General features: G+C 39.6%; 3 protein-coding genes across 3 annotated transcripts; all 3 read right to left on the bottom strand.

Annotated features, from left to right (window-relative positions):
• Window positions 1–2,241: 2,241 nt before the first annotated feature.
• On the bottom strand, window positions 2,242–10,679 carry LOC117307153 (cytochrome P450 2U1-like). The gene is made up of 7 exons (XM_033791822.1): window positions 10,509–10,679; window positions 9,636–9,968; window positions 5,973–6,379; window positions 5,268–5,510; window positions 4,282–4,471; window positions 4,041–4,178; window positions 2,242–2,461 (listed from the first exon to the last, which is right to left on the bottom strand). Exons 2-7 carry the CDS (start codon window positions 9,955–9,957, stop codon window positions 2,280–2,282), a joined length of 1,482 nt encoding a protein of 493 aa, XP_033647713.1. The 5' UTR covers window positions 9,958–9,968; window positions 10,509–10,679; the 3' UTR covers window positions 2,242–2,279.
• Window positions 10,680–13,956: 3,277 nt separating this feature from the next.
• LOC117307146 (cytochrome P450 2U1-like) lies at window positions 13,957–20,230 on the bottom strand. The gene is made up of 7 exons (XM_033791813.1): window positions 20,100–20,230; window positions 19,252–19,584; window positions 17,889–18,295; window positions 17,183–17,425; window positions 16,196–16,385; window positions 15,955–16,092; window positions 13,957–14,446 (listed from the first exon to the last, which is right to left on the bottom strand). Exons 2-7 carry the CDS (start codon window positions 19,571–19,573, stop codon window positions 14,265–14,267), a joined length of 1,482 nt encoding a protein of 493 aa, XP_033647704.1. The 5' UTR covers window positions 19,574–19,584; window positions 20,100–20,230; the 3' UTR covers window positions 13,957–14,264.
• A 453-nt stretch (window positions 20,231–20,683) lies between these two features.
• Window positions 20,684–24,209, bottom strand: LOC117305189 (cytochrome P450 2U1-like; the record flags this gene model as incomplete). The annotated part of the gene is made up of 6 exons (XM_033789999.1): window positions 20,684–21,801; window positions 22,046–22,183; window positions 22,312–22,501; window positions 22,904–23,143; window positions 23,416–23,807; window positions 24,050–24,209. Coding segments are annotated over 6 exons (1,305 nt in total), but the record flags the coding sequence as incomplete, so codon positions are not given.
• Between the last annotated feature and the right edge of the window lie 244 nt (window positions 24,210–24,453).

Below are 24,453 nucleotides of genomic sequence, written 5' to 3'. Positions count from 1 at the left end.
TTGCAAAATCAACACCCATAAAACACATTAAAAACAGAAGGCAGTGACAACAATATAAAACCCTTAATCCCAACGCGAATGGATTTAAAAACCCTCTAAAGCCAAATATAAAACGAATACCAAAAGAGCATCTTTTTTAAACCATGACACAGGGATTAAACAAAATAAACCATTAATTTAAATATTAATTTTGGTTTTTACCCATACGACCCTTGCAAATCTAGAGCAGTTTCTTACCAACTAGACTACCGAGGTTGCCCTGCAGCTAGAGGCAGTTCGAATCCTATGTTTTGACAGCGGGTACCGCAACGATATAATAGATGTTAAATTTGCACTGGGGATAAAGAATATTAATTTTGGAATTTTAGAATGTTTTTCTTCTTCAAACATTAGAGTATATGTTTCTGAACAATAAAATAACTTTTTGAGTAATTGTTTTTAACGACTTATGTTGAAAACAAATGAATAAAAGTGTGGGGGTGACTCCGCAACCCCTTCTGTGACGTCGATCGAGGCAGACTTTGCCTCGATCGAACATCGAACACACGTACGTGCAAGTACATTCAAGTCCTAGTCGTGAGTTTTTACGTTTCGAAAAAGTTTTTTTCTTGCATTTTTCCGGCAATGTCGACCAGGTTTATTGCTGCTGGATGCAGCAATCCGGTCCGGCGTCTTTTCCAGCGCTGTGCAGCAAACACTTCGAGCCGTCGTGCTTCGAGAATCCGGAATATACTACACAGTTTTACATGAAGAGGAAAAATCTTTTCTAAAACATGACGCCACCCCAACAATTTGTCCAGCGAGATGGGGAAGTCGAAGAAGGTACCTGAAAGACGTAACGAACCTAAAGGAGCATTTGCCTAACGTGATAAAAATCAGGTATTGTTTCAACTTTGAGGGCATGTTTTTAGCTTGCGCCAAGCGTCACTATCTTGTGTCGGTACTGCATGCGATTCATCGCGCCTTGATTGACGTCACGAACAGCGCCCTCTCGGGTCGGGCTTTTTCAAATTTGTAAATAACATGGAAATTAATGTATACCAAGCAGCTGTTTTGTTAGGCAAATAAATTCTGTAACGTTTCTTTAAGTTGTAATTTTAAAATCACTTCCTCTATTTGAAAAAAAAAGTTTTACAATAGGTTTTCTCGGTCAAATTCGGCAAATGAGCAGCCAATTTAAATCATGCGTTCGAATTAGAGCTATTTTGCCTCTCCGGTTTTTACTGCGTTTCAAATTCAGAGTTCGGTCATTCAATTTCGTTTTTATGACACACAATCATCATTCAATTTAGCAAAGCTGGTTCGACTAGAGATTTTGCTGATTTAATCAATTTCAATTTCGTAAAGAGGCAATCAATTTCGCTCACCGAGGATTCAAATAAGTACGACTAAAGAAATACGAATAAACAGATAAACTGTATAAGGCAAACCGTTTCGTACCTTAACTTTTAAATAGAGCGAACCTTATTTTCTTTATTTTATGTTTCCAGTAGACTTTACCTTGGGCCTCATAAGGGTTGTTTTTTTTTTTTTGTTTTTTTTTTATAAATGTTTTTCCAGTTGTTGGTTTTTGTAATTATTCACCAACCATCTGTTGGCGGGCCAGACATCTTGGCACTATTATGTTCTCAAGAGTGCCAACAAATTAACCGCATGCCTTTAACATTCGTATAAGGAAACAACAAGTTAACCAAGCGTTTTTAAGACTGCACAAACATCAGAATTGACTGCCTCAAAACGAAATTGAATGACTAAACAAACGCCTCAAAAACACTCCTGCGAATTTGAATGCAGCTTCGATGAATTGTTAAATTGAATGATTATTTTGTTAAATCGAATGACGTAAAAGTAGATTTGACTAGTCTTAAAATGAAATCGAATGACCCATTTTTAGTAGCATTCGATTTCGTGCGAAATAGAATAGGCTGGTGGTTAAATTGGCTGCTCATTTTCTGAAATTGACCGAGAAAACCTATAATTTCTATATTTTTGCACATGTTTTACTATTTTACTCATTGTAATATGAACGCCATGTACGTCATTCCTTGGACCTGCAGACGGAATGGTAATAGGCTGGGAACATAAAACTAACAGCAATAAAGGACTAGACATAAGCGTTTAATGTAGATCCCACCCGGTCGGCAAATATACCGCATGAGGAGTTTGCCCTCTCCATGACTCAGGGCCCAATTTAATGTTTTAAAGGCAGTTGAAATTGTCCATATACACAGCAATGCAAAAAGGCAACACACAAATTATCCCGACTTATCCATGACCACTTATGAACGCCTGGTGGCGCACAGTTCGTAAGGTCTGGAGCTGAGTACAAAACCAGCTGATCCATCCTCTGACGGGATTGGTTTACCCTCTGGAAAGGTAACGGTGAATTGTTGCAGGATATTGACCAAGAAAAGAAAGAGCTCTGACTTGGCGAGATTTTCACCCAAACAGGCACGGCGACCTGTAAATAATTACAAAATACAATTTTTATCAATGTGAGAAAATTAAACTCAAATTATTGTGGTGTGGGCACTTTAATTGTAACACTGCTGATGAGATATATAAACGAGTGACGTTTGAGCTTTGCTGCAGAATACATGTACATGTTAAAGTTGTAAGTCAACTTTTATGCAGTCTGCGCTCTACTATGCTGGTTCCCTTTTCTTTCCCACAAGGGTAAGAACTGGGCCAAATTTCTATTTGTTGCATATTGCTTGTTACTGGTATTCAGCTGTTGATTGCTTATACTGAAAATCACGTGGAAGTTTGGTTGGTAATCCTGTTTTTATCAAGGAAGAATTGTCACGCTAAGCAAATGTTTGTGCTTAGCAGCTCTATGAAATTGGGCCCAGGTGTTGGCTGTAAATGTTTACACATGTACGATTTAATTGTGACTCTGCAGAACCACGAAGACCTCGTGGAATGATGCGAGAAAGGTGACTATGGACGTAGGCTCAATGGCAGATCCATGCATAATTCACGAGCCTCGAAGTGTGACGTCAGATGCTCGAAGTGTGACGTCAGATGTTCAGGTTAGCGCTCGGCAGCTAGCGCTAGCCTGAACATCTGCCGTCATACTCCAGAGGCTCGTTTGAAACTAAAGTGATTTGTTCGACTGACTTTCCAAATTGAAAGGATAACATGACGTGCACCTAACACAGCCGAAAGCATGTTAGCTTTCTATTTACTCAAGTTACAAAATTCATTTGAGTAAACACTTGAAAACGGATCACAACTTTGTACTCATTAATTATACATCAAAAATTGCAAAATAAGTCTTAGATGTGACCGAACATAGTTTTACCAGGTACACAAATTAGTTTTAAGCGTTACTTAATTAACTATATAACCGGTGTCGCATGCAACTATGTCCTGTATGCAAAACTGTCCGGAGGACGGTTTTGCATATGTAATCGTGTCCGCCCGGACGCTGCTGCAAAATGCAATTGTGTCCGCCCGGACACAATAGCATATATGCATATTTGCATATATGCAGTTGTGTCTGCCCCGTGCAAAACCGTCCTTGCAGTAAATTAAACGACCTTGGTCGACATAAAACGTTCGCCATTTGTTTTGAGTGCGTGTCTATATCTATGTCATGTACATGTCCACCGGACGATTTTTGCATAGCCCCGGACACGATTGCATATGCAAAAGTGTCCGGAGCGGACATTATTGCATTGCGAACACAATTGCATCTGACACCGGCATCGTTACAAAATAATAGGCTTTCAGGAAATTTAAGTCAGAGAAAAGACTCAAGAGTGTAGATTCGTGACAACAATGTATTCGCCTTCGGCTCGTAAATTCTATCCACGAATCTACACTTTCCCATCAATTCTCCTTAACGTATCAAATACAAAACACGGTTATACTGAACAGCAAAAACCTGTCTTTGTCATAGCCAGTCTATATTGCTCGGCTTGATCTAACTCAGAAGTAGAGGGCGCCCCAACTAAAAACAAAAACGCACGATAACATAGTAAGCTTGCGGCCATCTCACATTATTTTCTCGTTAAAGAAACGAAATTGTCTCCTACCTGTTCCAAATGGAATGAGTGATTTGTGTTGAATGACACTCTTGCCATCAGCAGAGAGGAACCGGGCTGGGTTGTATTTCTCTGGCTTTGTCCACGTAGCAGGATCATGATGAACTGCCCAGATGTTGACGAGTATGCCTGTTGTCATAACATATAATAAATAACCGTGTTTAGCCCCAAATTAAAAGTAATAAACCATGATTTGTTCACGAAGGATGAAGCAGCTAATCCAGTGACTTACATGTCTTTTTCGGAATGGTATACCCGTCCAGTGTCGTGTCGTCCCTCGTTTGGTGTGGAACCGCTAAAGGAACCACGGGACGAATGCGTTGAGTCTCCAAGATAACGGCATTGGTGTACGGCATGTTTGGACAGTCCGCCATTAGGGGCTGACGACTCCCTCCAGTGACGTCATCAATCTCAGACTGAACCTTTTGGGTATAGCGGTATACGGTTAATGTCAGATCAGTTATACATACTACGTAGGGGTAAACAGAGTAATACATTTCCATGGTTTCTTAAAGCCAGTATACGCTTTCGGTAAACAGTATTGTCCAAGTCCCACACTTCGTGTATCACAACTTATATATAAAACAACAAACCTGTGAAAACTTAGGCTCAATCGGTCATTGGAGTCGGGGGAAAATAACGGGAAAACCCACTCTTGTTTCCGCGCGTTTCGCCGTGTCATGACAAGTGTTTAAAATAAATCTGTAATTCTCGTTATATTGTTTTACAGTTTTCTCAAAAAGTAAAGCATTTCATGGACTAATATTTCAAGAGAAGTCTTTCACCATTACCTTCTGTAAACCCTGTAAATTATTTGTAAATCTGTGAACTTTTTTTTCTGTTTTACCGAAAGGGTCCAATGGCTTTAAGGTAGTTGTAGCACCTGAAGAATAACTAAATAGTTTGTTGTTTCTTTCATAGGGTGTTATTTGTTATTAACATTATTATTTAGCGCTGCACTCCACAAGTCCTGGGTCAGAATTGATCCCGCAACTAGTCACAATGACAGATTTTGGTTAGATTGACCCATTTAAAAAAATGAATAATTTTTACTAAAGTTAAATCACGATGCGTCTTGAAGATAGGGTGTAGAGCCATAAAACATGGGATCATGACATTGATACGCGCACGAAGCAATCTTCACAGAAAAGGTGAAACAGATAAATAAACAAACAATCAATCAACACGCAGTCCGTAATAAACTTAAAATGACGGTACCTTCTTTTGCATATCAGGATTGAGAGCCATGTACATCAAAGTCCAAAGCAGAGTGTTAGTGGTTGTATCGGTACCAGCGATGAATAAATCCACAATACTTCGACAAAGTGCACCGTCGTTGAAGATATCCGTGAAGTTTCGACCGTCGTCATGTTTTTCCTTGCTTTCTGACTGCCTGACCTCGGCAATTCCCATGTCAATAATATCCCGGATGTCATTTTCATCGTACGATTTATGATGGTCCTAAATGTTTAAGATCAATATCACAAATTTCGGTAAAATAAATATTGCAAGGTTGCTATTAAATGAAATTGTAAAATAGTGGATTTTGTTGATTTTGTAGTAAGTCTTCTACTAGCCAATTTCATCAAAAGACGGACAGTGTTCTAAACACACAATTTCAATGGCTGTTTTTTTTTTTTTTTTTTTTACTATACTAATGAAATATCTGTCCGTTTATATGCATTTTGATAACAAATTTTTTTTTAAAGCCCCAATCCAAAAGGTATGGACGAGACTCGATGTGAGAAATTGCATTCCCGAATGACTTTATGGGGCGCTCTCAATATCCCAAGATGTGAGTGGTCGGTGGTCGTAAGAACTAGTTATCCTGATGTATGTTTTGCTTGATTTTGCCTGATAGTATGTTAGCAAGAGTCTTGGGATACAAACATTCAATAAATGAATGACTTATTGGCTAATTACCTGAATAATTCCACGGACGAAGTCAAAGATATTTCGGGCGTTTCCTATTGACCGATTCATTAATGGTGTGTGCAAAACCCATTCGAAGATATTAAAAGCTGACGTAGGACCATTTTGAGACAACCGCTCTCTGAGACGACCGATAAGTTCAGCGAACTTGGGGTCCGAGTAGTCGAACCTATACCCAAAGCAAACTTTACAAATGATGTTGGAGACGGCATTGTTGACGAGGTGGGCTGGGTCGAATGGTTTTCCTTTTCGGTCTGCGAAACCGTCGAGGAGGTACCGTGATTCCTCGTTGATGGAATGCTCGATGCTTTTCTTTCCCATACCAAAGCTTCTCAGAGCCCCGAGACCAAACCGACGACGCTCCTTCCAGATGGGACCGTCTTCAAAAAGGAAACTGCCTATTATAGAGAAGAAGTAAAGCCACAATGTTTTACTTGTACCGTGAACTTGTACATAATATCTGCAGGAATCATTACCAAATAGTTCAGTTATAAATAATATTCGGCCTACCTAAAAAAAGGGCCTATATACGTCATTCCTCAAAGTGCCTCAATCTTAAATAAGGGAATCAATGTGTGGTGAAGAGGTTTTCAACTAGTGGTTTATACCCAACGAGACCTGGTTCTTGGTAATTTTACCGAGACGAAAAAATACCTGTTCGGTCAAAAAACATCAATACTTTTTGGTCAAAAAGTATAATAAATGCAAAAATTATAATTGTTCAATGATTTCTTTCGACACAATACCCCTCCAGATATTAAATGGTAAGGCCCTCGGGTAAACAACTCCTTATAAGGAGATTGCTGTGCGCGTCGTAAGTATCGCGTGATGTGACACAACTGTTCCAGCCGTTGATCTCGACCCATTGGAATGAAGAAACTGTCCCGCTCACAACTAGTCTAGGTTCCTAGACCATTGGTGTTGCGTGGTCACACACAACCAACGTTCCGATTATGCACGCCAAAAACTGTACACGCTTGTAATGAACGAACGCTAGCGGGCGCTCTGTTTCTCTGATTTCCTGTGCTCACCAAGGTCTAGGACATTTGCAACGACGGGTCTTAACTTTTTTATTGTTTTTCGGCAAATCTCCCCCGACTTTCCGGTGGAGCCAATCAGAGGCTGCGTTGCGGTTGGCTCATGAATAATTCATCAGTGTTGTGCATGCAGTGTAAATGCATGCAGTAATGCGTTGCATGACTTTGCTATACTCTGCATGTATGTGGGTATATGTTTTTATAATGTCCAGATCAGTAGGATTTGAAACTTTGCCACATGGTGGAAATACGATAAAGAAAGGTTTGCGGTACCACCACAAACCTTTCTAAGTATAATATACAGATCCAGACTACTGCATTGCCATGATGCAGCTTGAAATGCGATTGTGGCGTTATGCTCCCGACGTGCCAGGGCCCACACTGATGAAGCCTGTATTGGCTAAACAATTTGCTTATAGTTAGCACAAAATAGTATTGCTTAGCAGAAACTGGTTACCAGCCAATTTTTAATTAAATTTGAAATGTTGTAGACTTATGCCTAGTGCCCACCTAAATTTTTGGATAGTAAAGAAATTTTGTACAGTATTTTCTGCCAAACAGATATTAACTGGTGGGCCCTGTAGTGTTATTCACAGTGAAAGTTTTTTAATCTTGGGGGAAGGAAATCTTGAGGGATTCAAAAGCGTCTTTGTGAGAATGTATTTTGAAACGTAACCGTAGCTGCAGATCTTGGAACGTAAGCGTAGCTTGACTCGGGATTGAAAGCGTACTTTTTGATATTGTAGCGTAACCTAAACGTATCTTGGAGTGTATAAGCGTAGCTGAGTAGCTGCGTAGCTTAAAACGTATCAGTATCATTTGGAGCGTAAGCATATCTTGGAACGTAATTCGTAGCTGCGTATCTTGGAACGTAAGCGTAACTTGACTCGGGCTTGAAAGCGTACCTTTTGATATTATAGTGTAACTTGAAGGAACGTAGACCTAAGCGTATCTTGGAACGTAAACGTAGCTGCGTATCTTGGAATGTAAGCGTAGCTTGACTCGGGCTTGAAAACATACCTTTTGATATTATAGTGTAACTTGAAGGAATGTAGACCTAAGCGTATCTTTGAACGTAAACGTAGCCGAGTAGCTGCGCAGCTTGGAACGTAACCATATAATATTTTTTGGAATGTAGTCGTAACAATATCTTTTGGAACAACTCATGAGAAATTGCGAATTTTGATTGCTTGTCGGGTGGCGACTACTGCTATTCAACTCCCAGTTATTTGAGGCGAACAGTCAGGTCATAAATTCCACTAGTTGCCCAGAATTAAAAAATAATACTTTGTTTGGCAAAATTATGCTTTGAGGGAATTTTGTTTTAGCATTATTTTTATTTCAACCTTTTATAAAAAATTCTCATAATATTTTAAAGCTAATCACACAATAACACTGTCAATATGACCATGGAGGTAGATGCGATATTCCTACGTTTTGACATCATCAAAATTACCTGAAACTCATAACAAAAAGAAATTAGGGGGCCATGAATCAAAATGGAGCATATTGGAACGTTGCGATCATAAGAAACAACGGAGTCGACACCCGCAAGCTGGGAGTTCATAGCGCCCGGGATTTAACACCTCCAACCCCCACGAGACACGGCATGGGCGGTACGTGATATTCCACAAGGCTTATTTCACGTTCCGATTGCTCCACGTCGTGGGGCCATACAAGCGTCCGTTACACGGACTCTCTGAATGCTAATCTTACGTTCGATTTTTGACCATTATTTACGATTTCAAATCGTCACGTATCCATAATCTGAATAGGTAGTCTATACTTAAAATTTCACTGTTTTCCTTTATAGGCCTATAATGACCACGGAATTACTCTTTGAGCAAAGATTATTAAAAATAGCGCGCCGATCACATTGACCTTTGACTCGGTCTAGTTTGAATAGTCATCTTCAACCCGTCACGTGATATGAATAATCGAGTCATTTGCATAGTCTGGCCACGCCTTCAATTTGCAAATGTCCTAGACCTTGGTGAGCACAGGACATGGTGAGATCCGGAAATCAGAGAAACAGAGCGCCCGCTAGCGTTCGTTCATTACAAGCGTGTACAGTTTTTGCCGTGCATAATCGGAACGTTGGTTGTGTGTGACCACGCAACACCAATGGTCTAGGAACCTAGAGTAGCTCACAACCGGTTATAAGCGCTGGTCATTGTCAAAGGTTTAAACACCCCCACGTGACGCGCTCTCCACCAATAGGAATAGCGAAACCATCTGAGGTATTTATAAATGAGATTTTCGAACTGCTGACCTACATGCAGATAATTTGTTACACTTACGAGTATAGTTTTTGTGAATTGGTCGGTTACTTTCCCCATGAGCTATGATAGCCGTGTGCGCCCAACACCAGTAATTGAGTTCAAGTGTCACATTAACCACGTTATGGGGAAACTATTTGTCCTTAATAATATCGCAATTGGACCATCCAGTAACTAACCAACATTTTTGTCAAATTATTTTGCCCAACTTGTGGTGCAATGATTGATTTTAACCAACTGCCAAACAAATTTGCTTTTTAGAAAAATGTCTTTACCAACACAATTTGTTTACCAACAAGTTTGCAGTGTAGTTAATTGGTTTTCTAAAGAAGAATTACCTTTCACTCCCATCAGCTTTGTCAAGTGTGGAACAAATCTGTCAGAAAATACATCAGCTTGCTCATGCAAGGCCTTCTTGATGCTGCGTAAATCATTTAGAACAATGAAGAGCTTACGGCCAAGTCGAACGCTTATCACATCTCCATACTGCTTGGACCATTCGGTGAAAGCAATATGAGTTTGTCCTTTCTGGACGTTGAATGCACAGCCTACGACTGGCCAACCAGTCGGTCCTGGTGGAAGATTCACAGGCTGCTGAATCCAGTACAGTCCAATGAAGAACACAACGAGGAAGAGAACAGCCGTTTGCCAACCAACCATTTGGAGCGAGTCTACGATTTGGTTCAACATGATTAGTTAGTTTTTGTTTTTACCAATTTCAATGCTCCGGATTTTACACGTTAAAGTCGATGAGACTTAGCATGTTGTTTTGCCCTACCTATTTGAAAGCATTTGATCAATACCAGCTTCGGGCTTAGGTTTATTGTTTTTATTTATATACCACTCGACCTTTACCAGTAGCCTACCCTCAACTTGGTGACTCTGACCTTAGCCAAAGTCCAAGTTCACTTTGACAAAATGTTGATTGCCCACATTATTATCTGCTGAGATTTTACCTAATTATTTTGTTTAGGGTTTTTAATGTATTAGGTCGTGGATTTTTTATTTTATTTTATATATACATGTATATTTTTTTTTTTGGGGGGGGGCAAATATAACGCTGATGCGTATTAGCAGAATGCAGTGTATTTTTTCTCTGAGAAATCAGCAAGGCACACTCATAAACGTCAACACTCACCCTAAGAGATTTACACGTGGTTGTACCCGCAAGTCTACTATTTAATTATAGATTCTTCTTATAAAATACATACCTGATTCATACAGCCTGTATGAGTGTGTCAGTCATCAGTGTCTGTCAGCCTGTAACTTTGGATCTTCCACCATGTTATGGTTTTTCAGCCGCCCAAGGGATCATATTAACCAATTTGAAAATAACACATACAGGCACACACACAGTGTTCAGAATTACATTAGACCATGGAGGAAGGAAGAGAAGGAGCTCGAACGAATGGACTTCAAAAGTCGAACCCGTGGTACCGCGGTCGTTTAACGATACCTCGTAATCACCAACATACCTTACACAAACAATGGGTGACCTGGCGTGTGTGAATTTGCGCGTGCGCACTTGGTTCTTCGCCAAACTATGGCGTCGTATGTCGTATGGATACAATAGAGGAAAAACTCCTTTTTTGAGACACGATAACATGTGTGGACGCTACTGTACACCTTAACGATTAACACAATTGAATACCAACCACCCTCGTGTGCCTATGCCCAAATTTTGATCCACCGCTAGTGACTGGAAAGTCACAAAAAATGTAAAAATAAGCCATGATGTTTCAGTGAAACACCACAAACGGTATATGAAAACGTGTATATTTACAGTTCTTGTCTCCAATGATTCAACTTTACACGAAGGCAACGGTGCAGAGCGGCAGTACCGCACGTTCTGTACAAAGAGATCTAATCCTGCTCGTTAATCGGCCGTATAGCTGGAGGTCTCCTATCTTTTTCCACTGGTCAGACAGGGGCATTGTCAGGGTATTCTTTTGTTACTCTGCGGTTTTGCGGGTCGTCCGAGCTCCTTCTCTTCCTTCCTCCATGATTAGACCTAGTACAAATACCAATGGTTGCCGAATATCCCACTTGAGCATTGGACCATATAAACTATTTCAAGTGAATAGCTGAGGCACAAGTATCTTCTGCTTTATACTGCGAAATGGATTCACGCAATTACGTATTGAAACATTCCAACTTAAACTGTGTGAGATTTAGTACGCAGTATTCATGGAATTTAATACAAGGTATAATACATCAAAGAAATAAGTTTCAAGGATCTTTTTGTTTTGCGGTTGCTGTGAAAACCAGCCTTTTCATAAGGGGAATACAAAAGTCGAGCAGGCAAATTTATCAAATCTGTACGGTGCGTCTCGTCATTTATTATTCAGATAATTATTTTTTTCTATATTTTTATAATATTTTTCCCCGCTTCTTTTTGGATCCTTCCCTTAATCCCTTTCCCCTCTCTTTTTCTATTAATGGATATGTATTTGTTTGCACTTGTTTTATGCCTCTGAAGAAGGTCCAGTTTGGATCGAAAGCTAAGGCCATCTACCCTATTCATTATTTAGATTAAAAAGGGATATACTTATTGTTAAAAGTATAAAAACTGTCATCTCAGATGTGTAAAACCAGACCCCCACCAATGATAAAAATATAAGTAGGCCTATATGTTTATTAAAAGGACATTGAATTCAAACACTATAAAAATCACACAACAGAAAACATTAAAACACCAACAATCGGGAACCTTGCAAAATCAACACCCATAAAACACATTAAAAACAGAAGGCAGTGACAACAATATAAAACCCTTAATCCCAACGCGAATGGATTTAAAAACCCTCTAAAGCCAAATATAAAACGAATACCAAAAGAGCATCTTTTTTAAACCATGACACAGGGATTAAACAAAATAAACCATTAATTTAAATATTAATTTTGGTTTTTACCCATACGACCCTTGCAAATCTAGAGCAGTTTCTTACCAACTAGACTACCGAGGTTGCCCTGCAGCTAGAGGCAGTTCGAATCCTATGTTTTGACAGCGGGTACCGCAACGATATAATAGATGTTAAATTTGCACCGGGGATAAAGAATATTAATTTTGGAATTTTAGAATGTTTTTCTTCTTCAAACATTAGAGTATAAAAATTATGTTTCTGAACAATAAAATAACTTTTTGAGTAATTGTTTTTAACGATTTATGTTGAAACAAATGAATAAAAGTGTGGGGGTGACTCCGCAACCCCTTTTGTGACATGAACATCGAACACACGTACGTGCAAGTACATTCAAGTCCTAGTCGTGAGTTTTTACGTTTCGAAAAAGTTTTTTTCTTGCATTATTCCGGCAATGTCGACCAGGTTTATTGCTGCTGGATGCAGCAATCCGGTCCGGCGTCTTTTCCAGCGCTGTGCAGCAAACACTTCGAGCCGTCGTGCTTCGAGAATCCGGAATATACTACACAGTTTTACATGAAGAGGAAAAATCTTTTCTAAAACATGACGCCACCCCAACAATTTGTCCAGCGAGATGGGGAAGTCGAAGAAGGTACCTGAAAGACGTAACGAACCTAAAGGAGCATTTGCCTAACGTGATAAAAATCAGGTATTGTTTCAACTTTGAGGGCATGTTTTTAGCTTGCGCCAAGCGTCACTATCTTGTGTCGGTACTGCATGCGATTCATCGCGCCTTGATTGACGTCACGAACAGCGCCCTCTCGGGTCGGGCTTTTTCAAATTTGTAAATAATATGGAAATTAATGTATACCAAGCAGCTGTTTTGTTAGGCAAATAAATTCTGTAACGTTTCTTTAAGTTGTAATTTTAAAATCACTTCCTCTATTTGAAAAAAAAAGTTTTACAATAGGTTTTCTCGGTCTAATTCGGCAAATGAGCAGCCAATTTAAATCATGCGTTCGAATTAGAGCTATTTTGCCTCTCCGGTTTTTACTGCGTTTCAAATTCAGAGTTCGGTCATTCAATTTCGTTTTTATGACACACAATCATCATTCAATTTAGCAAAGCTGGTTCGACTAGAGATTTTGCTGATTTAATCATTTTCAATTTCGTAAAGAGACAATCAATTTCGCTCACCGAGGATTCCAATAAGTACGACTAAAGAAATACGAATAAACAGATAAACTGTATGAGGCAAACCGTTTCGTACCTTAACTTTTAAATCGAGCGAACCTTATTTTCTTTATTTTATGTTTCCAGTAGACTTTACCTTGGGCCTCATAAGGGTTTTTTTTTTTTTTTTTTTTTTTTATAAATGTTTTTCCAGTTGTTGGTTTTTGTAATTATTCACCAACCATCTGTTGGCGGGCCAGACATCTTGGCACTATTATGTTCTCAAGAGTGCCAACAAATTAACCGCATGCCTTTAACATTCGTATAAGGAAACAACAAGTTAACCAAGCGTTTTTAAGACTGCACAAACATCAGAATTGACTGCCTCAAAACGAAATTGAATGACTAAACAAACGCCTCAAAAACACTCCTGCGAATTTGAATGCAGCTTCGATGAATTGTTAAATTGAATGATTATTTTGTTAAATCGAATGACGTAAAAGTAGATTTGACTAGTCTTAAAATGAAATCGAATGACCCATTTTTAGTAGCATTCGATTTCGTGCGAAATAGAATAGGCTGGTGGTTAAATTGGCTGCTCATTTTCTGAAATTGACCGAGAAAACCTATAATTTCTATATTTTTGCACATGTTTTACTATTTTACTCATTGTAATATGAACGCCATGTACGTCATTCCTTGGACCTGCAGACGGAATGGTAATAGGCTGGGAACATAAAACTAACAGCAATAAAGGACTAGACATAAGCGTTTAATGTAGATCCCACCCGGTCGGCAAATATACCGCATGAGGAGTTTGCCCTCTCCATGACTCAGGGCCCAATTTAATGTTTTAAAGGCAGTTGAAATTGTCCATATACACAACAATGCAAAAAGGCAACACACAAATTATCCCGACTTATCCATGACCACTTATGAACGCCTGGTGGCGCACAGTTCGTAAGGTCTGGAGCTGAGTACAAAACCAGCTGATCCATCCTCTGACGGGATTGGTTTACCCTCTGGAAAGGTAACGGTGAATTGTTGCAGGATATTGACCAAGAAAAGAAAGAGCTCTGACTTGGCGAGATTTTCACCCAAACAGGCACGGCGACCTGTAAATAATTACAAAATACAATTTTTATCAATGTGAGAAAATTAAACTAAAATTATTGTGGTGTGGGCACTTTAATTGTAACACTGCTGATGAGATATATAAACGAGTGACGTTTGAGCTTTGCTGCAGAATACATGTACATGTTAAAGTTGTAAGTCAACTTTTATGCAGTCTGCGCTCTACTATGCTGGTTCCCTTTTCTTTCCCACAAGGGTAAGAACTGGGCCAAATTTCTATTTGTTGCATATTGCTTGTTACTGGTATTCAGCTGTTGATTGCTTATACTGAAAATCACGTGGAAGTTTGGTTGGTAATCCTGTTTTTATCAAGGAAGAATTGTCACGCTAAGCAAATGTTTGTGCTTAGCAGCTCTATGAAATTGGGCCCAGGTGTTGGCTGTAAATGTTTACACATGTACGATTTAATTGTGACTCTGCAGAACCACGAAGACCTCGTGGAATGATGCGAGAAAGGTGACTATGGACGTAGGCTCAATGGCAGATCCATGCATAATTCACGAGCCTCGAAGTGTGACGTCAGATGTTCAGGTTAGCGCTCGGCAGCTAGCGCTAGCCTGAACATCTGCCGTCATACTCCAGAGGCTCGTTTGAAACTAAAGTGATTTGTTCGACTGACTTTCCAAATTGAAAGGATAACATGACGTGCACCTAACACAGCCGAAAGCATGTTAGCTTTCTATTTACTCAAGTTACAAAATTCATTTGAGTAAACACTTGAAAACGGATCACAACTTTGTACTCAATAATTATACATCAAAAATTGCAAAATAAGTCTTAGATGTGACCGAACATCGTTTTACCAGGTACACAAATTAGTTTTAAGCGTTACTTAATTAACTATATAACCGGTGTCGCATGCAACTATGTCCTGTATGCAAAACTGTCCGGAGGACGGTTTTGCATATGTAATCGTGTCCGCCCGGACGCTGCTGCAAAATGCAGTTGTGTCTGCCCCGTGCAAAACCGTCCTTGCAGTAAATTAAACGCCCTTGGTCGACAGAAAACGTTCGCCATTTGTTTTGAGTGCGTGTCTATATCTATGTCATGTACATGTCCACCGGACGATTTTTGCATAGCCCCGGACACGATTGCATATGCAAAAGTGTCCGGAGCGGACATTATTGCATTGCGAACACAATTGCATCTGACACCGGCATCGTTACAAAATAATAGGCTTTCAGGAAATTTAAGTCAGAGAAAAGACTCAAGAGTGTAGATTCGTGACAACAATGTATTCGCCTTCGGCTCGTAAATTCTATCCACGAATCTACACTTTCCCATCAATTCTCCTTAACGTATCAAATACAAAACACGGTTATACTGAACAGCAAAAACCTGTCTTTGTCATAGCCAGTCTATATTGCTCGGCTTGATCTAACTCAGAAGTAGAGGGCGCCCCAACTAAAAACAAAAACGCACGATAACATAGTAAGCTTGCGGCCATCTCACATTATTTTCTCGTTAAAGAAACGAAATTGTCTCCTACCTGTTCCAAATGGAATGAGTGATTTGTGTTGAATGACACTCTTGCCATCAGCAGAGAGGAACCGGGCTGGGTTGTATTTCTCTGGCTTTGTCCACGTAGCAGGATCATGATGTACTGCCCAGATGTTGACGAGTATGCCTGTTGTCATAACATATAATAAATAACCGTGTTTAGCCCCAAATTAAAAGTAATAAACCATGATTTGTTCACGAAGGATGAAGCAGCTAATCCAGTGACTTACATGTCTTTTTCGGAATGGTATACCCGTCCAGTGTCGTGTCGTCCCTCGTTTGGTGTGGAACCGCTAAAGGAACCACGGGACGAATGCGTTGAGTCTCCAAGATAACGGCATTGGTGTACGGCATGTTTGGACAGTCCGCCATTAGGGGCTGACGACTCCCTCCAGTGACGTCATCAATCTCAGACTGAACCTTTTGGGTATAGCGGTATACGGTTAATGTCAGATCAGTTATACATACTACGTAGGGGTAAACAGAGTAATACATTTCCATGGTTTCTTAAAGTCATTATACACTTTCGGTAAACAGTATTGTCCAAGTCCCACACTTCGTGTATCACAACTTATATATAAAACAACAAACCTGTGAAAACTTAGGCTCAATCGGTTATCGGAGTCGGGGGAAAATAACGGGAAAACCCACTCTTGTTTCCGCGCGTTTCGCCGTGTCATGACAAGTGTTTAAAATAAATCTGTAATTCTCGTTATATTGTTTTACAGTTTTCTCAAAAAGTAAAGCATTTCATGGACTAATATTTCAAGAGAAGTCTTTCACCATTACCTTCTGTAAACCCTGTAAATTATTTGTAAATCTGTGAACTTTTTTTTTCTGTTTTACCGAAAGGATCCAATGGCTTTAAGGTAGTTGTAGCACCTGAAGAATAACTAAATAGTTTTTTGTTTCTTTCATAGGGTGTTATTTGTTATTAACATTATTATAAAGCGCTGCACTCCACAAGTCCTGGGTCAGAATTGATCCCGCAACTAGTCACAATGACAGATTTTGGTTAGATTGACCCATTTAAAAAAATGAATAATTTTTACTAAAGTTAAATCACGATGCGTCTTGAAGATAGGGTGTAGAGCCATAAAACATGGGATCATGACATTGATACGCGCACGAAGCAATCTTCACAGAAAAGGTGAAACAGATAAATAAACAAACAATCAATCAACACGCAGTCCGTAATAAACTTAAAATGACGGTACCTTCTTTTGCATATCAGGATTGAGAGCCATGTACATCAAAGTCCAAAGCAGAGTGTTAGTGGTTGTATCGGTACCAGCGATGAATAAATCCACAATACTTCGACAAAGTGCACCGTCGTTGAAGATATCCGTGAAGTTTCGACCGTCGTCATGTTTTTCCTTGCTTTCTGACTGCCTGACCTCGGCAATTCCCATGTCAATAATATCCCGGATGTCATTTTCATCGTACGATTTATGATGGTCCTAAAAGTTTAAGATCAATATCACAAATTTCGGTAAAATAAATATTCCAAGGTTGCTATTAAATGAAATTGTAAAATAGTGGATTTTGTTGATTTTGTAGTAAGTCTTCTACTAGCCTATTTCATCAAAAGACGGACAGCGTTCTAAACACACAATTTCAATGGCTGTTTTTTTTTTTTTTTTTTTTTTACTATACTAATGAAATATCTGTCCGTTTATATGCATTTTCATAACGAATTTCTTTTAAAGCCCCAATCCAAAAGGTATGGACGAGACTCGATGTGAGAAATTACATTCCCGAATGACTTTATGGGGCGCTCTCAATATCCCAAGATGTGAGTGGTCGGTGGTCGTAAGAACTAGTTATCCTGATGTATGTTTTGCTTGATTTTGCCTGATAGTATGTTAGCAAGAGTCTTGGGATACAAACATTCAATAAATGAATGACTTATTGGCTAATTACCTGAATAATTCCACGGACGAAGTCAAAGATATTTCGGGCGTTTCCTATTGACCGATTCATTAATGGTGTGTGCAAAACCCATTCGAAGATATTAAAGGCTGACGTAGGACCATTTTGAGACAACCGCTCTCTGAGACGACCGATAAGTTCAGCGAACTTGGGGTCCGAGTAGTCGAACCTATACCCAAAGCAAACTTTACAAATGATGTTGGAGACGGCATTGTTGACGAGGTGGGCTGGGTCGAATGGTTTTCCTTTTCGGTCTGCGAAACCGTCGAGGAGGTACCGTGATTCCTCGTTGATGGAATGCTCGATGCTTTTCTTTCCCATACCAAAGCTTCTCAGAGCCCCGAGACCAAACCGACGACGCTCCTTCCAGATGGGACCGTCTTCAAAAAGGAAACTGCCTATTATAGAGAAGAACGTAAGGCCACAATGTTTTACTTGTACCGTGAACTTGTACATAATATCTGCAGGAATCATTACCAAATAGTTCAGTTATAAATAATATTCGGCCTACCTAAAAAAAGGGCCTATATACGTCATTCCTCAAAGTGCCTCAATCTTAAATAAGGGAATCAATGTGTGGGGAAGAGGTTTTCAACTAATGGTTTATACCCAACGAGACCTGGTTCTTGGTAATTTTACCGAGACGAAAAAATACCTTTTCGGTCAAAAAACATCAATACTTTTTGGTCAAAAAGTATAATAAATGCAAAAATATAATTGTTCAATGATTTCTTTCGACACAATACCCCTCCAGATATTAAATGGTAAGGCCCTCGGGTAAACAACTCCTTATAAGGAGATTGCTGTGCGCGTCGTGCGTATCGCGTGATGTGACACAACTGTTCCAGCCGTTGATCTCGACCCATTGGAATGAAGAAACTGTCCCGCTCACAACCGGTTATAAGCGCTGGTCATTATCAAAGGTTTAAACACCCCCACGTGACGCGCTCTTCACCAATAGGAATAGCGAAACCATCTGAGGTATTTATGAATGAGATTTTCGAACTGCTGACCTACATGCAGATAATTTGTTACACTTACGAGTATAGTTTTTGTGAATTGGTCGGTTACTTTCCCCATGAGCTATGATAGCCGTGTGCGCCCAACACCAGTAATTGAGTTCAAGTGTCACATTAACCACGTTATGGGGAAACTATTTGTCCTTAATAATATCGAAATTGGACCATCCAGTAACCAACATTTTTGTCAAATTATTTTGCCCAACTTGTGGTGCAATGATTGATTTTAACCAACTGCCAAACAAATTTGCTTTTTAGAAAAATGCCTTTACCAACACAATTTTTTTACCAACAAGTTTGCAGTGTAGTTAATTGGTTTTCTAAAGAAAAATTACCTTTCACTCCCATCAGCTTTGAAAAGTGTGGAACAAATCTGTCAGAAAATACATCAGCTTGCTCATGCAAGGCCTTCTTGATGCTGTGTAAATCATTTAGAACAATGAAGAGCTTACGACCAAGTCGAACGCTTATCACATCTCCATACTGCTTGGACCATTCGGTGAAAGCAATATGAGTTTGTCGTCTCTGGACGTTGAATGCACAGCCTACGACTGGCCAACCAGTCGGTCCTGGTGGAAGATTCACAGGTTGCTGAATCCAGTACAGTCCAATGAAGAACACAACGAGGAAGAGAACAGCCGTTTGCCAACCAACCATTTGGAGCAAGTCTACGATTTGGTTCAACATGATTAGTTAGTTTTTTGTTTTTTACCAATTTCAATGCTCCGGATTTTACACGTAATAGTCGATGAGACTTAGCATGTAGTGTTTTCCCCTACCACTTCGAAAGATATTGATCAATACCAGCTTTGGGCTTATATATAGGTTTATTGTTTTTATTTATATACCTCTCGACCTTTATCAGTAGCCTACCCTCTACTTGGTGACTCTGACCTTAGCCAAAGTCCAAGTTCACTCTGACAACATGTTGATTCACCAGATTATTATCTGCTGACATTTTACCTAATTTTAGGGTTTTTAATGTATACGGTCGTGGTTTTTTTTTTTGGGGGGGGGGGGCAAATGTAACGCTGATGCGTATTAGCAGAATGCAGTGTTTTTTTTCTCTGAGAAATCAGCAAGGCACACTCATTAACGTCAACACACACCCTAAGAGATGTACACGTGGTTGTACGCGCAAGTTTACTATTTGTTTATAGATTCTTTCTTATAAAATGCATACCTGATTCATACAGCCTGTATGAGTGTGTCAGTCGTCAGTGTCTGTCAGCCTGTAACTTTGGATCTTCCACCATTTTATGGTCGAGGATTGTTCAGCCGTCCGTGGGATCATATTGACCAATTTGAACATAAGAAAATAACACATACAGGCACACACCCACAGTGTTCAGAATTACATTAGACCTACTACAAATACCAATGGTTGCCGAATATCCCACTTGAGCATTGGACCATATAAACTATTTCAAGTGAATAGCTGAGGCACAAGTATCTTCTGCTTTATACTGCGAAATGGGTTAATGCAATTACGTAATAAAACATTCCAACTTAAACTGTGTGAGATTCAGTACGCAGTATTCATGGAATTTAATACAAGGTATAATACATCAAAGGAATAAGTTTCAAGGATCTTTTTGTTTTGCGGTTGCTGTGGAAACCAGCCCTTTTATAGGGGAGAATACAAAAGTAGAGCAGGTAACTTTAAATCTGACAAGGATTCAAGTAAGTACACGTGTACGGTGCGTCTCGGCATTATTTTATTATTCAGATATTTTTACATTAAAAAAGGATATATTTATTGTTAAAAGTATAAACTGTCATCTCAGATGTGTAAAACCAGACCCCCACCAATGATAAAAATATAAGTAGGCCAATATGTTTATTAAAAGGACATTGAATTCAAACACTATAAAAATCACATAACAGAAAACATTAAAACACCAACAATCGAGAACCTTGCAAAATCAACACCCATAAACACAATAAAAACAGAAGGCAGTGACAACAATAAATAACCCTTAATCCCAACACGAATGGATTTAAAAACCCTCTAAAGCCAAATATAAAACGTATACCAAAAGAGCATATTTTTAAACCATGACACAGGGGTTAAACAAAATAAAACACTAATTTAAACAACACAATCCAATGTGAATATGAGTTTAGTTTGAGAAAAATAGTCTGAGTGGTCTTTTACCTCAACAAGAGGTAAAATGTTACTTAAGTCCATGCAACGGTCTCTGAAAGATTGATCATTCTCGGTGCTACATAGAGTTTTCTCCGTCAATTTCGGCAAATGAGCAGCCAATTTAACCACCAAACAATTCTATTTCGCACGAAATCGAATGCCACAGAAAAGGGTCATTCGCTTTCGTTTCATGATTAGTCGAATGTAATGTTGCGTCATTCGATTTAACAAAATAATCATTCGATTTACCAATCCATCCAAGCAGCATTCAAATTCGCAGACGCTTTTTGAGGTGTGTGACTCGACTCAAACCGAAATTGAATGGCCGAATTCTGAATTTGAAACGCAGTTACAGCTGGAGAGACAAAAAAGCTTTAATTCGAGCGCGTGAAAATGAATTTGACTGCTCATTTGCCGAAGAAAACCTTTATATCAACTTAAAAAACTTCATGAAAACAGAAAAAAATATATTAACAAATATAAATTCTACACGGCAATAAGCAGACTGCTCGAGGCTTGATTGACAGAGCGCAGATCCAAATCTGAAACATTTATGTACGTCTGATGGTGCCACACAGTTCGTATGGTCTCGGGCCAAGTATAGCACCAGCCGATCCATCCTGTGACGGGGTCGCTTTACCCTCTGGAAAGGTAACAGTGAATCGTTGAAGGATGTTGACAAAGAAAATAAAGAGCTCGGATTTAGCGAGATTTTCTCCCATGCAGGCACGGCGACCTGTAAATAATTTCAAAAAACAACTGTTGTGTTAGACTATGGCGAAATGTGGTAAACTAAGCCTTTACGATTACACTCTTCGGCTTGCACTCATTCACAATGGAAGACTTTGGAACACGAATGAGGGGCATCAGATACATCGGGAAAATTGTCATGCTTTTATCTGGTAAGTCTGCTGCCACCCAGCGTCCCAAAAGTATCCCATTTCTGCCTGATGTGAAAAGAAAAGAAAACCATTTCCTACCTGTTCCAAATGTAATGAGTGACCCATGTTGAATGACACTCTTGCCATCAGCAGAGAGGAACCGGGCTGGGTTGTATTTCTCTGGCTCTGTCCACGTCGCAGGATCATGGTGTACTGCCCAGATGTTGACAAACACGCCTTTATACATGAAGAAGCAGATAGATAAAAACAAGAAAAATATGGAGAGACAATTACAACTAAAAGAAAGTCGTGTCTTGTTTAAATTTTCATTTAAATAAACAGCTAATATTTTGAAAGCTACTTACACGTGTTTGACGGAATTGTGTACCCGTCCAGCGTCGTGTCGTCCCTAGTTTTGCGGGGAATAGCTAAAGGTGCCACAGGACGCATGCGTTGCATCTCCATTATAACGGCATTAGTGTACGGCATGTTAGGACTGTCGGTCATTAGTGGTTGACGACTCCCTCCAATGACCTCATCAATTTCAGACTGGACCTGTTTGGTAATCACGATGGAGCATCCATTATAAGCTCAATTCTACTGTACACATTATTTTGACTAATTGGATGGGGCTTCATTCGATGTTACAAGCCTGGGTTCTCAAAATATGATTTTGGGCACGGGATCACGGTCAACCAAAAGGGAACTTTTGGGACGCTAGGTGGCAGCAGACACGCCAGGTAAAACCTGGAAAGTCTGCTGCCACCTAGCGTTCCAAAGTATCCCATTAAGCCCGTGACGGGGCTCAGGGGATGCTAATCGAGCACACGCGATAGGTGAGCTCAAACATCTGACACCAATATAACTATAGCCAAGTTGAGTAGGAACTCAAGACATGTCAAAAGAAACAATAAAACATAGCAAAACATAATCCACAAAAGTTTAAAATGACTGTACCTTCTTTTGCACATCAGGATGTAGAGCCATGTACATCAAAGTCCAAAGCAGAGTTTGGGTCGTTGTATCGGTACCAGCGATGAATAAAAATATAACACTTCGAATAAGTGCACCGTCGTTGAAGATCTCCTTCTCATTTCGACCACCATGTTTTTCCTTGCTCTTTGACTGCTTGACCTCGGCTATTCCCATGTCAATAATATCCCGGATGTCATTTTCATCATATGATTGATGGTGGTCCTTGAAGTTTAAAATTAGAAAGATGCACATACAACAAAGTAAGATGATAAACTCTGGGAAATGAACACTTTAGACTACTTACAACATCACCATCGAGATGAAAACATACACATGAACTGGTAAAACATAAATCCCCGTACCCCCGCCCCCCCCCCTTCGGTCAGAGAGGGGCGTCGGGAGAGGCTTGTTGTGGATAGTGCACAAACTACATAATGCTATAAAAAGAAATACAAAGAAGGCAATATTTGAATGAATTAACATGCATTTTATACCTGGACTATTTTACGGACAAAATCAATTATGAAATCGGCATTTCGTTTTGTCCGAGCTTTAGACGCAGCCGACTTAAAGTTAGCAAACAGCGACGAGCTATCGGACAATTGCTCTCCGAGAATAGCAATAAGCTCAGCGAACTTGGGGTCGGAGTAGTCAAACCTGTAACCGAAGCAAATTTTACAAATGATGTTGGAGACGGCATTGTTGATGAGGTGTGTGGCATCGAATGGTTTTCCTTGTTTGTCAGCAAAGCCGTCGAGGAGGTACCGTGATTCCTCGTTGATGGAATGCTCGATGCTTTTCTTGCCCATACCAAAGCTTCTCAGAGCCCCGAGACCAAACCGACGACGCTCCTTCCAAACAGTGCCATTTTCAAAAACGACACTGCCTATTATAAAGGAGACAATAAAGTCACAATGTTATACGTCTTTACCCATTTAATCACAAATCATCGAAATCATCCATGATTGTTGGTTATACTATGGTTAATACTATAAAAAACCATCTATTCTGTTATTTCATATCTATGTATTGTCATGATTATGTGGAAAATAATGTATTGGTAAGAGAAAAGTAAAGTACATTTTGTAAATTTAACAGGTTGTTTGTTATAAAAAAAAGAGTGAATACCTTCCACTCCCAGTAGTTTCGCAAAATCTACAACCAGTCTGTCGGAGAAGACATCAGCTTGCTCATGCAAGGCCTTCTTGATGCTGCGTAAATCATTCAGAACTACGAAGAGCTGAGGGCCAAGTCGTACACTAAACACTACCCCATACTGCTTGGACCAATTCGGTGAAAGCAATATGAGTTTGTCGTTTCTGTACGTTGAATGCACAACCCACGACTGGCCAACCAGTCGGTCCTGGTGGAAGATTCACAGGCTGCTGAATCCAGTACAGTCCAATGAAGAACACAACGAGGAATAGAACAGCCGTTTGCCAACCAACCATTTGGAGCAAGTCTACGATTTGGTTCAACATGATTATTTAGTTTTGTGTTTTTACCAATTTCAATGCTCCGGATTTTACACG

Source organism: Asterias rubens, chromosome 2 (genome assembly GCF_902459465.1).
Source record: "Asterias rubens chromosome 2, eAstRub1.3, whole genome shotgun sequence".
NCBI lineage: Eukaryota > Metazoa > Echinodermata > Asteroidea > Forcipulatida > Asteriidae > Asterias > Asterias rubens.
Note: the sequence above shows the minus strand (reverse complement) of the source record. Positions and strands in the feature narration are given on the sequence as shown.

Coding starts and splice junctions, on each gene's coding strand:
- LOC117307153 (XM_033791822.1), bottom strand. CDS start 9,957: ATGGTTGGTTGGCAAACGGCTGTTCTCTTCCTCGTTGTGTTCTTCATT. Junction 5,511..5,972: donor TCGTCCGTGGAATTATTCAG/GTAATTAGCCAA, acceptor TTAAACATTTAG/GACCATCATAAATCGTACGA. Junction 2,462..4,040: donor ACTCATTCCATTTGGAACAG/GTAGGAGACAAT, acceptor AATTATTTACAG/GTCGCCGTGCCTGTTTGGGT.
- LOC117307146 (XM_033791813.1), bottom strand. CDS start 19,573: ATGGTTGGTTGGCAAACGGCTGTTCTCTTCCTCGTTGTGTTCTTCATT. Junction 16,386..17,182: donor ATCCTGATATGCAAAAGAAG/GTACCGTCATTT, acceptor TATACCCAAAAG/GTTCAGTCTGAGATTGATGA. Junction 14,447..15,954: donor ACTCATTCCATTTGGAACAG/GTAGGAGACAAT, acceptor AATTATTTACAG/GTCGCCGTGCCTGTTTGGGT.